Source organism: Nannospalax galili, unplaced genomic scaffold (assembly GCF_000622305.1).
Source record: "Nannospalax galili isolate Female #2095 unplaced genomic scaffold, S.galili_v1.0 scaffold364, whole genome shotgun sequence".
Classification (NCBI taxonomy): Eukaryota; Metazoa; Chordata; class Mammalia; order Rodentia; family Spalacidae; genus Nannospalax; species Nannospalax galili.
Window position 1 is genome coordinate 3,286,136 of NW_008352752.1, and position 13,593 is coordinate 3,299,728.

The following is a 13,593-nucleotide window of genomic DNA, read 5'->3' on the forward strand; positions in this document are numbered from 1 at the left end:
GGCTTTGTTGATTACACATCATCATCCCATCTGTTTGATGGCAGACAGGCCAGTGCTCTTTCCATAGAAGATATATACACAGAACCTGAGTACACACATGGCCAGGGTTAACTGCTAGTAAAGGGCACGTGAGACTCCTGTTGTTGAGCCAGGCATGGTGGCATCCATCCATAGTCCCAGCTACTGGGGAGCCTGATGCAGGGGGATCATTTGAGCCTACAGATTTGAGGCCAGCCTGGGCTACGTAGGGAGGCAACAACTCAGAAAAAAAGTAATAATCGTGTCTTCTAAGCACATCAGCTGCTGCTTTTTTTTCTTATCATGTGATGCAGAAAACAAATATGTAAACTTTCAGGATTGCAGTGAGGTACATGGGTGCTGGGGAGATGGGGAGAGTTGGCTCGGCTGGTAAAGTGCTTACCACAGAAGCATGAAGTCCTAAGTTGGATCCCTAGAAACCACAGGAAAAAAAGCCAGCCATGGGGGAGTGTGATTGTAATCCTGCACCAGGGAGATGGAGATAGGCAAATCCCTCACTGATCAGCCAGCCCAGGGCCTCTGGTAATCCCTAGGCTAATGAGAAGCCATTTCTCAAAAAAATCAAAGTGATAGCTCCTGAGGAAAGACACCCAAGTTTGGCCTCTAGCCTCCACATGTACACACATACTGACACACACGTGCCCACTGAACATGTACACACACACACACACGTTAGTAAAGGTTTATTATATGAGTATGTTTGAAGTCTTGATGCATTCCAAAAGACCTACCTGTAGAGATGGGTATGCCTGAGATGTGATTATTCGCCAAATTCCTTTAAAGTACAGCTTCTTCAAAGAGGGCTTCTTAATTTGGTATTTTCAGTTTAGTCAGGGTCATGGAAAGTACCTTCCAGAAAGTCTGACACTTTACCAAAATTCTATTCAGTTTTTTAGGTCAATCAACCATGTCTCTGCCGTCCACGGTTCTAAAGCCTGGTAATCTCTTGACTGCTGAGGAAACTTGCCCTGTGTTCCATAAGACACACATCTAATTTTTTCCAGAGTACGAAAGGAGACCTTGACCCTGACTGGGATGAGGGGGAGACAAGCAATGAGCACGTGATCACTCACAATGGTGTGGGCACCATATTGGCTCTTGAGGTTAAAGAGAAAGCAGTTGTTCTGACCCTGTCTTTAGTAACAATGTCAGTTCTTTATTCGTCATGGAGTTTTTACATTAACATTCAGCTTTTCACATGCTGCATTTGGTGTTTCTCTTGGTTATGGACTACATTTTTTCATTTATTTTTATTTTATGTGTATGAGTGTTTTGTGTGCATGTATATAAGTGAACCATGTGCATACAAGGCCCACAGAGGCCAGAAGAGGAAGAGGGTATTGAACTCCATGAAACTGGAGTTTTCCGCCATGTGGGTGCTGGGCACCAAACCCAGGTTCTCTGCAAGAGCAGCCAGTGGTCTTAACTGCTGAGCTATCTCTCCAGCCCCTGCTTTTCACAGCCCCCACTGTGATAAAATGCTTGAAAGAAGCAACGTTAGGGAGGAAGGATTTATTTTGGCTCACAGTTTGAGGGGTTACCGTCTGTCACGTTGGGGAGGACATGGCTGTGTGAGTAGCTCACCTCATGTGGATGAGGAAGCAGAGATGGTAGAAGCAGGGCTGGATTATAACCCTCGAGGACGCCACCTCAGTGACCCACTTTCTGACTAGGCCTTGTCTTCTAAGGTTCCACAGGTTCCCTAAACCAAATGTTCAGACACATGAACCTGACATTGCGCATTCAAGCTGTGGTACTGAGCTTTGTGCACCTTGGCAAGTATCTCTTGATCACCATTGTCTTCACCCTGCCTTGGGGGTGTGAACATAGGGGTGTTCTCTACCCTGCTGCAGCCTAGAGAAGTCGGGGGGTGGGGTGTGTGGAGAGGGCTGGTGCCGGAGAGGCAGGGATCCCATAGTCTAGGCTGGGTGAGATTGGGTGCAGGTCACAGGTGGGCACATTCCCCCATGTCTAGTTTCTTACCTGTGAGAAGACAGGAGTCGCATGGGGTGGTGAAATGCAGGGCCAGTGGTACTTGGCAGTTGAATTTCTGGGAGGGCTATGGAGATGTCAAGGGCTCAGACCTGACTCAGTATGTCTGGGGTGGGGCACAGGAGTCCTTATGTGTACCTGTTCCTGGGTGCTGCTGCTGGACTGAGGCCTGCACTTTGAAGGTACTGCTTTAATGTGCCCAGGCAAGGAGCTTCTTGAGGGAGACCTTGGAAGGATTTCTGTGCGTGGGGAATGCAGAAGTGATCCGCATCCTCTCATTCCCTCCTTTCCTCCCTCCCTTCATCTTTCTTTCTTTGTAGTGCTGGGGATCAAACCCACACTCTTGCAAAAGCCCGTCAAGTGCTCTACCGGTGAACTACATCCTCCGCTCTTGCATTCTTTATGAGATTTCCCTTTGGTGGTTCCCTAGCGTCATATCCAGATCCTGCCCTCCAAGGGAGAAACTGCAAACTGGAGTCTGTCACTGACGTTGATGGGAGTTTCTCAAGGATGCTGGATGCTTAGATTTTGAGGGAGTCCTTGCTGTGGATTAGTTTTCCTGCGATTTCTTGCATGGTGTATAGCAATGAGAGCTACAGCATCTGGCGTTGCATGGTATTAGATACCCTAGGTTTGGGGCTTTTGTTGGGGGGTGGGTTGTTTGTTTTTTAGACAGCCACAAGTGGCCTAGAACTTACTGTATAGACCAGGATGGCCTTGATCTCACAGAGATGTGCCTGCTTCTGTCTCTTGAGTGCTGGGATTAAAGGCATGTACTACCATGCCTGACGTCTAGATTTTTATTTTTAAATTTGTTTTTGAAGTACCATATTAGGGACTGGAGAGATGGTTCGGTGGTTAAGAGGTTTTGCTCCCACAGAGGACCTGGACTTGGTTCCCAGCAACCATGTTGGGCGGCTCACAACCACCTATAACTCCAGTTCCAGGACTCCAATGCCCTATTCTGAACTCTCTGGGCTCCTGCACACACATGGTGCACATGTGTACACTCCAACCCATAAAATATAAAATATTAAAGTAACACATTAAAGGCCTGGGACTGTAGCTCAATAGCAAAGAGCTTGCCTAGATGTACAATGCTCTGGGTTTCAGCCCTAGTACTGCAAAAAAAAAAAAAGCTCCCCAAACTTCTTGCCTAAAAATATCACATTATTATAAAAAAACATTAAGAATTTAAAACTTTGTGTTTACATATAAGGAAGAAAAGTGATAAAATGACTAAAAAACCCTCTACCACACTGATCCCTGATGATTTCAATAGTTTTGAAAGTATAAATTTTTTTTTTATCTTTTTGAGACAGGGTCTCCCTGTAGCCCCAGCTGCCCTGGAACTTGCTATGTAGACCAGGCTGGCCTTGAACTCACAAAGATCCACCTGCCTCTGCCTCCCAAGTGCTGGGATTAAAGGTGTGCATGACCACGCCCAGCTGAAAGTATAATTTTTAAATATTTTATTTATTATTTTTATTTTATGTGTGTGTGTGTGTTTTGCTGGCATGTATGTAAGTGCATCCATGTCATGCAATGCCCACAGAGGCCAGAAGAATGTACTGGATTCCCCTGGTACTGGAGTTATGGGCAGTTGCTAGCTGCCATGTGGGTGCTGGGAATCAAACTTGGGTCCTCTGGAAGGACAGCAAGTGTTCCTAGCCACTGAGCCATTCCTTCAGCCCCTGAAGGTATAATTTTTTTAAAGTAACTTTTCTACCCTTGTCTCTACTCTAATCCCTATGTCCAATATTGACATCTTTGTAATTTTATCTAGAAAAAATATCATTCACGTTTAACAGTTCTCACAGTTTTTTTAATATAAGAGTAACAACACCACTAACAGGTAACTTTTAAAAATTTTGCATAGCATTATGTCTTAGACACTTTTCCTTCTCAGTGATACCCAACAGATTTCCCTTAACCCTCTTTCTGTTCGTGGGCCTCAGTGCGATGTCAGTATTAACTGGTTCTCAGTGAAGAGAACATCTTTGTTCACATATCTTTTGTTAAAGCATTAATTTTTCTGCGATGTTTCCCATTTAGAAGAGTTCGATAAAATAAGTTTATAAATATGAAGCATGGATAGTAAGGTCTACCAGGTCTAACAGGTAGGTATTTGGCCTCTTTCCCCAACAGGCTCCTCTCCAGGCCTGGAGTATTTTAAAATAACTGTGAGACACCTGCAAATTATGTGTGCACATCTTGATATGTATTTTCTGAGGTGGGATTCTTTTTTCACACACATCCCTGGCGTTCTTACTGACTTCCTCAGTGTCTAGCCAGTGCTCCATCTCCCCAGCTGCCTTTCTGTTGAACCATTTGCTCCCATCAGAAGCATGGGTGTTGTTAAGTAGGGGAGAATGAGATGGAACCACTGACTGCTGGGGAATGCTCAAGGAGAGACGCAGCCCCGGGTGTGCTATGACAAATTTGGAGCAAACATAGATAACATGGAGGAGGTCTGTCTCTGTAGTAAGGATACAGCAAGGTTGTGTGGGCTGTTGGTGGGTGGATGCAGTTCAAAGCACTGCCTCAGAGACACCATGCTGAGGGAAAGGGGGACGTAGAAACCCAAAATGTCTCCAAAGAGGAAGCTAGATAGGCAGGGACAGTGTCTTCCAGGGTAGCCATGTTAGGACTCATGTAGGTGTCCTCCCATCATGCCCTTCTGCAGTGAGAGGCTGGCCTTCCATTGAAGGTGTATCTGTGCAACCTACAATCGGGAAGCCACCATGGCCCCACTGTGTGTGGCTGTGACATTTCTGCTCTGTCCATGTCTTGAAAGATATTTTATGATTTTAACCATAAGAAAACTACCAGTGGTGAAAGAGCTGGACAGAGGGTATGTGTCCTGGGGTGTTAAAGGACCCTGTCCTCCAGAGAGATTCACTCCACTAGCTTGAAAGGCCTGTCAGCTTCCCCAGCCCAGGCATTATGGAAGTGAAACCAGAAACTTTGTTACTCCAATAGGAGCAAAAATACAAATCACTAGGAATAAATTTTACACACACACACACACACACACACACCCATGTGCGCACACACACGCGCGCACACATGCACACACTATCCGTGTGAAGAAATTTTAATAAGCTCCCGAGGAACCAAAAGACAATGTGAATAAATCAAAGTTATACCATGTTGTTCTTGGATATGAACTTGTAGCATGGCTGAAAAAGTCCATTCTCCTTCAGTTAAGCTATAGTCTGAACATGATTCAATAAAAGTAACACTTTTGTGGGGGATAAGTAGGGATTAGATTAGCTGCTTTTATGAAAACGGTTTGGAAAAACAAGATTTAGAAAACGGGAAGAAAAGCTCAATAAATAGCCTAAAAGACCCAAAGCATAGTATGAAACTAACATGGTTAAAAATAAAAATAATTTATTACAATTACAAACAAATACATTGATAAAAGTCACCTCTCAAACCGATGAGGAAAAGTGATTAAACTTCAGGGGGATTGAATTCCTGGTGTGTACTTGTCACAGTGTAAATTTAAAATATATCTAAGATTTACGTGCAAACATAAGATACACTGTAAGCTTTCGTAGGAAAGTTGTTTTATACGCAAGTCTTTCTGCTGTACAGGAAATGCAAAAAATCTCCATGGTAAAACTCACTTTATGTGTCAAAAGTCAAGCAATGAGTTAGTGAAAGATACTTCTAACTGGTATCTCAAATAACTAAATTCTCTAATATGTAATGTATTCCTGCAAACCAATAGGAAAAATGATTGATAATTCAATAAAAACTACGCAAAAATACCCACAGCTTACAAAAAAGATGCACACCATTTATTTAGGAAGTGTTAAGAAAAACTACAAATTCCACCATAAGTAAAGATGAATTACCAACACACAGGGGTTTTTATTTTTTCTTTTCTTTCTTTAATATTTTATTTATTATTTTTATTTTATGTGTATGAGTGTATTGCCTGTATGTATGTGAATGCACCCGTGTCGTGCAATGCCATGGAGGTCAGAAGAAGGCTTTGGATTTCCCTGGAACTGGAGTTAAGGACAGTTCATAGCTGCCATGTGTGCAGTGCCCACAGAGATGAGAAGAGGTCATCAGATTCCCTGAAACTGGAGTTATGGACAGTTGTTAGCTGCCATGTGGGTGCTGGGATTTGAACCCGGGTCTTCTGCAAGAACAGTCAGTGTTCTTAACCGCTGAGCCATCTCTCCAGCCCCCATCTTTTCTTTCTCTTATTTTATTATGAGATTATCCAGGGCATGGGAAAAGAATCTTTTATGTATCACTGATGACAAGTAGATCCACACTGCTCTAAGAAAGAAATCTGGCAATATCTGAAAAGATTATAGTCTGGAACTCTGCAATTTCGTGTCTGTTTTTGTGTTTCAGACTCTGTGAGCATCATGAAACCAGCTCTGGGAGTTAGTACTGTAAACGTGCTATGTGTGTACACATGTGAAGCCATGTAGGAATGGTGCTTTTACTAAATGGTCATCTGTTACATAACACATATAGAGCTGTAAGAAATAACCAAGGGAGCGCTCTACTGCTGCAAGGAAAGTATGGGCTGTAAGAAAAGTATGCTGTGGGCTGGAGAAGATGGCTCGGTAGTAACTCCAGTTCTAGGGAATCCTATGCCCCCTTCTGACCTCCGTGGGCACTGCATGACGTGGGTGCACTTACACACATGCAGGCATAACACTCATACACATAAAATAAAAATAAACTTTATAAAAAGAAAAGTATGCTGTTCTGCTGGGAATGGTACTCACACCTGTGATCACAGCACCTGGGAGGCTGAGGCAGAGAATATTGAGTTTGAGGTCAGCCTGGGCTACATAAAGAGCTCCAGGTCAGCCTGGGACACAGAATGAGTGAGCCCTTGCCTCATAAAACCAAACCAAAACAGCAACAAAAAAGAAAGTACACTTTTTGTTATTGTTTTTTTTGAGACAGGGTCTCCCTGTAGCCCCAGTTGGCCTGGAACTGTAAACCAGGGTGGCCTCGATCTCTTGGAGATCCACCAGCCTCTGCCTCTTGAGTGCTGGGATTAAAGGCAGGCACCACCACATCTGGCTTGAAAGTACACTTTTTAAAAGATTTTTTTAAAATTACGTGTGTGTGTGCCTATGCTTGTGAGTGCAAGTGCCCACAGAGTCTAGAAGATGGCTTCGGATACTCTGGAGCTGGAGTTACAGGTGTCTGGGGGCTGCCTGATGTGCGTGCTGGGAACTGAACCTAGGTCTTCTGCAAGAGCAGCAGGTGCTGAGCCATCTATCCAGCCCTAAGTACACTGCTCATTGATAAAGAGGCTAGTATATGATCAAGATTATTCTGACAAGTGTGTAAAAGGGGAGGGAGATATGCAGGGCTATTGCACGTGCATTAGCAATTGTCAATGCATAGAAAAATAGATTATATTCATTGCCTCTAGGAAAAAACTGCAGTAAGGGAGAAGGCTGCAGTGTAACTTTCTACTACAAATTTGTGCTATTTGATTTTTGTTTTTGTGTTTGTATCTTGGTTTTGTGTTGGTGGCGGTGGTGGTGGTGGGTTGTATTTTTTTTTTTAACCAGGATCTCTGTAGTCTCAGCTGGCCTGGAATTTATGACATAGACCAGGCTAACCTGGATCTCAGAGATTCACCTGCCTCTTCCCCTCAGTGCTGGGATTAAAAGCATGCGCCACCATATCTGGTCCCATTTGTCCTTTGAATCTTATCTTCCCTTCTCAAAAATGTTAACGAAGGCATCGGGTGGATTTCAGTGGTAATGTTTATCACCTCTACTAATTAGCATGACTTAAATTTCCATGCTTCCTCCTCAAATATAATACATTTTTTAAAAATTTGTTGATTGTGTGTGTGTGTGCATATCACACAAAACATCCCAAACCATCTTATTTGACTATACACCCACTTCCCAGTTGGCACCCTTCATAGACACACACAGGCACCAAGGGTCCAAGTGCAACCGATTATGACTAGTAATAATCAGATACATACAGATTAGAGATGCATGCACCAACATCTCAGTGTTAGTAGCAAAAACAATGAGTCTTTCTGCAAGGAACAATATATTCTAAAATGAAATGGAGATCTTTTTTAAAGGTTAAAAAACTCATTCAATTTTATGTCTTACAGGGCTTATACTGAGTTCAGTGTTGTATAACTATATTAACTCAACTGTAAGCCTAAAAACTTGCACCCACTTGTGAAAGAGATGTACTCTTGCTCTGGAGTATGTTACTGAATATGTGAAATCTGTAGTGAAATGCTTCCTCTAATCATGTAGTTATTAAAATTTTTAAAAATAATTTTTAAAAATGTTAACGAGGGGCTGAAGAGATGGCTCAGTGGTTCAGCATACTTCTTGCTTAGTTCAGTTTTCAGCATCCTGGACAGGCAATTCGCAATAGTCTATAACTCCAGCTCCAGGAGATCTAATGTTCTCTTCAGGCCTCCAAAGGCACCTGCACACATGTGCATATACAACTCGCACATAAGTAAAAATCTTCTAAAAATAACTTCAGAATTTGAAATTTAAAATAATTCAGTAGGTGAAAATATGCTACTTGTTTTGATATTGATATATATAATTCTAACGTTGAGTTGCTTTAAATGTTTTGTGGATATTTTAGACAACAGCCTATTCATGCACTTTACCCATTTTTCATTTGGGGTGGGGACAAGGTTTCTTTGTAAGTTAAGGAAATCACACCTTTAAGTGTCATAGTTCGTCTGTGGACTGGGTCTGTGCTCTCTTTGCCTGGCACTTTCATATCTGCCCGTCGCCTTTCCTTTCTTCATTTCCTCCCTCCCAGGGGGTGGAAATGAATTTTCCGTCATAGTCCCTGAGAACCCTGCCTCTAAATGGAAACCATCTATTATTGACACCTTTAGATGAAGGAGAAGATGGAAGCAGTTTATAAAGTCTGTTGCAGGCATATTTGGTGAGAGATGACCCAGCGGGTCCTCCCAGGGCAAAGGCAAAGGGACTCGACCTGGTCAAGTGCTGTGGGTCTCTGATGAGCCTCTCTTCTTCCCACTCCTAGCGGAGCTGCCACAGTGCTCAGCCGTGAGGTTGACCTCTCTACGGGACCTGCCTGCCCAGCTCCTGGAGCTGTACCAGCAGGGCTTCTCGCTGGCCACTCTGCACCCCTTTGTGCAGCCGACACAGAGACAAGAAAAGACCCCTCTGGAGCACATCTTTAGGGCCATCCTGGTCAAGAAAACTGACAGGTAAGAACCTAGGTCCCATTAGCATCATGCCAAGTGGAGGCTAAGGTGTCTGAATGGAGGAGGGGAGCGTGAGGATGGAGTGAATTTGTATCTATGCCCTCTGACAGGTTAGCCAAGAAGCTGGACAACCAGAGAGGTCTCCATGGCATCCTGTGACAAAAAAACAAGTGCCGTGCCTGGCTGCAGATACAGAGTTCAAGTCCATATCCCTTTCTTTAATTTATTGGGTGAAACTCAATTTGAAAAATGTCTCCTCGGAAGAAGCAAGCTCCCAGAATCGGGCAGCGAGTCAAAATATAATAATACCATTAATCTGAAAAGCCGTGGCTGGAAACAATGATTTTATTAAAGGCTTTATACAAGTGTAATGACTTCCTCCAAAGTTCAAAAATACTTCAAAATTTTGAACAACCAGAGGTTCTGTCAATTACCTGTGAAGAACACACATACCACACTACAGACACACACGTACTCTCTCTCCAGAGAGAGAGAGAGAGAGAGAGAGAGAGAGAGAGAGAGCGAGAGCGCTGTCATTGGTTGGATCTTGATTTGGTCTCTCAAGGCTTTTTGAAGATGTTTTTCAGTGTGACTTATCCAGTTGAATGTTACTTGTGCATTTTGATTTATGCCTAAGTAGGAAAAAAGGTGGGTTTGGTCTTTCAAAAGAAGCACTGCTTATTTTAAATGCTTAAAATGAGAATCAAACAGAAAATACATTGTTTAGCTGCTTTCATAAGTATAAAAATTGAAGCCAGATATGGTGACACATACTTAAAATTTCTACCGTTTGGGAAGTAGAGGCAGGAAGAACAGGAGTTCAAGATTAGCCTCAGCAACATAGTGAATTTGAGACCATTTTGGGTTATATCAGACCCTGGCTCAACAAAATGAATTAAGTAGTTAATTAATTTAATTGAAGTAGGGGAAAGACATCGTATTTCCTTTTGGCCAGCTGTCTTACAAAGCATGGCAACATGGGCCATGTTTTAACGAGAGAATGTAGGGCCAGCACTGCTCTTTCTCTTTTTGTAAAAGTCATTTTGCAGAAGACAAAGCCTTGGTCTAGTGTGTTCACAGTGACGCCTGTAGGGTTACATGCTAAGATGGACTTCTCTCTCTTCCTCCATGACTGATCAGACTTTGGGTACTGCACTGGGATCACCACTCATCCAGACTCAAAGTGAAAGGTGGCGCTTGTCTTTGCAGAAGTCTGGGATCCCTGTGCTGCTTGTAGGATGAAACTGCAATGTCTGTTTTTCATGCATATTGGTTTCTGTGTGTGTTGGTCTTAGATGAATATCTGTTTCAATCTGGGGGCCACGGTGGTTGTAAGTTACGTGGACACATGGGATATGTACCTGATGATGTTTGCTCGTGTTGACCAAATGCTCATTTTGTATCATGTGTGATAAGTATCATTATATCTTCATCAGCTCTTGATATCATAGTCACACAGATGACATGAAGCAGAACTCTGACTTAGGAAACCAGTGTCCTGTGCTTCCCTACCTCTGGCCAGGTGCTCCTGCTAGACTCCCTGCACCCGTAATTCTGTGCATATCCCCTTTAGAAGAAAATCGAGAGTGCCTTTCATCTTAGATGAGGGAGTGCTTTTATTTACCACGTTCTTCCCATTTTACTCAACAGCCTTCCATTAAAACAGAATTTTGAAAGGGAATACAGGAAAACTCACCATGTTGTATCAGAAAACTGTCCATGTTGCTGTATGTATCACATAAGGCACACCTAGGGTTCCAGTGATGCTGTTGCTTAGGCTGGTCTGTTGGTTTGGTGTTTGGCAGAGGCCAGCCCATGAGGATCAGATCTCAGGGACATCCTTCTGTGTATTTTGCTGTAGGAGGTGATGTTAGTGTAGGACCTGGCATGAAGTCAGCACATTATAAATATGCTGCCTCAAATGTGAAGATGTGTCTCTTCCTCCCCCAGCTATGGAGTAGCACTTTTCAAACTAATGTGTCTGAGAATCTCCTGGGGATGCTGTTGGAGAGCAGTCTGATTCAGCACGTCTGGAGTCAGGCCTGGGATTGCTGTCTCCAGTGTGGTCCCAAGTGCTGCTGATGCTGTTGCTTCATGGACTATACTTTGAATAGCAAAAGTAGAGAGGACTTGACTCACTCTTGTCTAGATGTATGCCTGACACTCATCCACACGATGAGGGTTTACTACCTTGCCCTTCAGGACAGCTTTAGGTACAGAGAAAGCCAAAGAAGAGCCCAGGGTTCCTGGTTGGAGGACCTGTGGTCCAGGCTACATGTGGCCTCTGAGGAGCAGTATAGTGTCAAGGTCCATCAGTAAATTTTTCTTGGCTTCCTGTTGTGTAGTTAGCACAGTGAGAGATTGGCCCCACCTGGTTTGCAAGGCCTGTTGAGTCTGGTGGAATGAGCTGGGTGAGGACACACCTCTTCAAGAATAAACCCCACCCCCACTTTGCCCTTAACAAGCCAGCAGGGGAGCTGGGGGTTAAATAGGGATTCTTAACTTGTACTGAGGATAGGGAAAAGGCAGATAAAGTTCTTCAGACAGAAGACACTGGTGTGTGGCACGGTCTTCCAGGGGGAGGATGGCAGCAGCCTTGCTGGTTGGAGTTCTCCCTGCCCAGGACGTCTGAGGCACTGCATGCTGGCTTCAGTGAACATTCCATCTCCTTGATTGATAAGCAGATGCAGAGAACAATGTTTTCGTTAACTTTGTATTGAGTCTTTAGAATTTTTTTTTTTCCTACAAAGAAAACTGCAAAAGTTTGAGAACTTACCATGTAAAATAAAGTAAAAAATGGCTAATGAATCTTCCCATTTCTGTCCCAATAGTGTTGGGTGAGAAGATTGCTGATGGGTGGAATCAGGGTCAACATGAAAAGCAGTGTTAAAATGTAGGTATTTTTTTCTCCTGATCAACACAATAACCATAGACTTTTGCATCAAGAAAGCATCCCACACAGCTATAAACAAGCAGCAAACAAAATATTCACAAAACTCTATATCAGTAAGTAGTTGAAGAAATAAAAACAAAACAAAGGAAAGCTTACACAATTTTTAATATGAAGAGTTAAAGCAATACTTTTCACAAAGACTGCCAAAGTTCTGACAGCTATAGATACGGTTAAGTGAAATTATGTAGCTCTCAAAAGGGAGTAAGTACCTGGATAATATTTTCCAGGCACGGGAAGATTTCTGTATTACTGTCTGTCCAGTTGAACTTAATTGGCACGAATCATCACAGAATGGCTACTTAAAACTTGGTAAACCTAAAGTACTTGAAAGGTGAACACAGCATTTTTAGTAACTGACAGCTTTGGGGTATGCAGCAAAATCAAGAAAAAGAACAGGTCTATTCAGGGTTGCATAATTCCATCCATCCATCCATCCATCCATCCATCCATCCATCTATCCATCTGCAAACACTTAAGCTTGTGTATCATAGATATTGTGGGCTTGTTTCCAAACCACCATGATAAGTGAATACCTCAATAAAACAATTCACAATTTTTCTTAGCTTCCCAGTGCATACAGAAGTTATGTTTATACTGTGCTATAGTTTTATTAAGTATGCAATACTTAAATGCACACACCTTAATTTAAGAATAGTATGAGTTGGGCATGGTGGTACACACCTTTAATCCCAGCTCTTGGGAAACAAAGGCAGACAGATCTCTGTGAGATTGAGGGTCATAGTGAGTTCTAGGCCAGCTGTGGCTACAGGGAGACCCTATCTCCAAAAGGCCAATAGAAGAGGAGGAAGAGGTTGCTAAAAGATGCTAATGATTATCTGAGCTGCTAGGAAAAGGGTAAGTAGTAGGTTCAGCACATGGTTGCCACAAACCTCTGGTTGTAAAACACATACTATCCTCAAAGCACAATAAAACAAAAGAAGCTCAGGTCTGTAAGACATGTGGCAGGAGCTCTACTGGGGGGAAGGTAGCGGGCTCAGCTGGGTATGGTGCCTGCTTCCCAGGGCCTACTGTCTGCTTGAGGAAATACCCACTGCATGGCTCAAACCATGGGAATTCGGAGAAAGTAAATATCACCTCTCCCTCGAAGAGAAACTGAGGATATAGTTAATATATCCTCATTTTTAAAAATCCACAAAACAATTATCAGGTCTTTTATTTTTGAAAATCCAGGTTAACTGCCATTCCATTTCAAGATGGCAGGCCAAATGGCACGTCAAACTGTCAGTTCTTCTTGATTTAAGTATATTGAGTTCAGTCAAAGTCAGCTCCTTAGAAATTTGACTCCAGTGTGAATAGTTGAGCAGACTAGTCCGTGAATAAGTGGGAAAGAGTTCACACCTCCTTTCTTCATTCTTTCTCT

General features: G+C 43.0%; 1 protein-coding gene across 2 annotated transcripts in view; it reads left to right on the top strand.

Moving 5' to 3' along the window:
- Positions 1-13,593, top strand: part of Rftn1 (raftlin, lipid raft linker 1) — a 228,238-nt gene that overhangs the window by 97,674 nt on the left and 116,971 nt on the right. For both annotated transcript variants that reach the window (XM_008849972.3, XM_017802421.2), the window contains exon 3: positions 9,076-9,262. In XM_008849972.3, the coding sequence (XP_008848194.1) occupies positions 9,076-9,262 (187 nt within the window). The remainder of the gene's footprint in view (positions 1-9,075; positions 9,263-13,593) is intronic.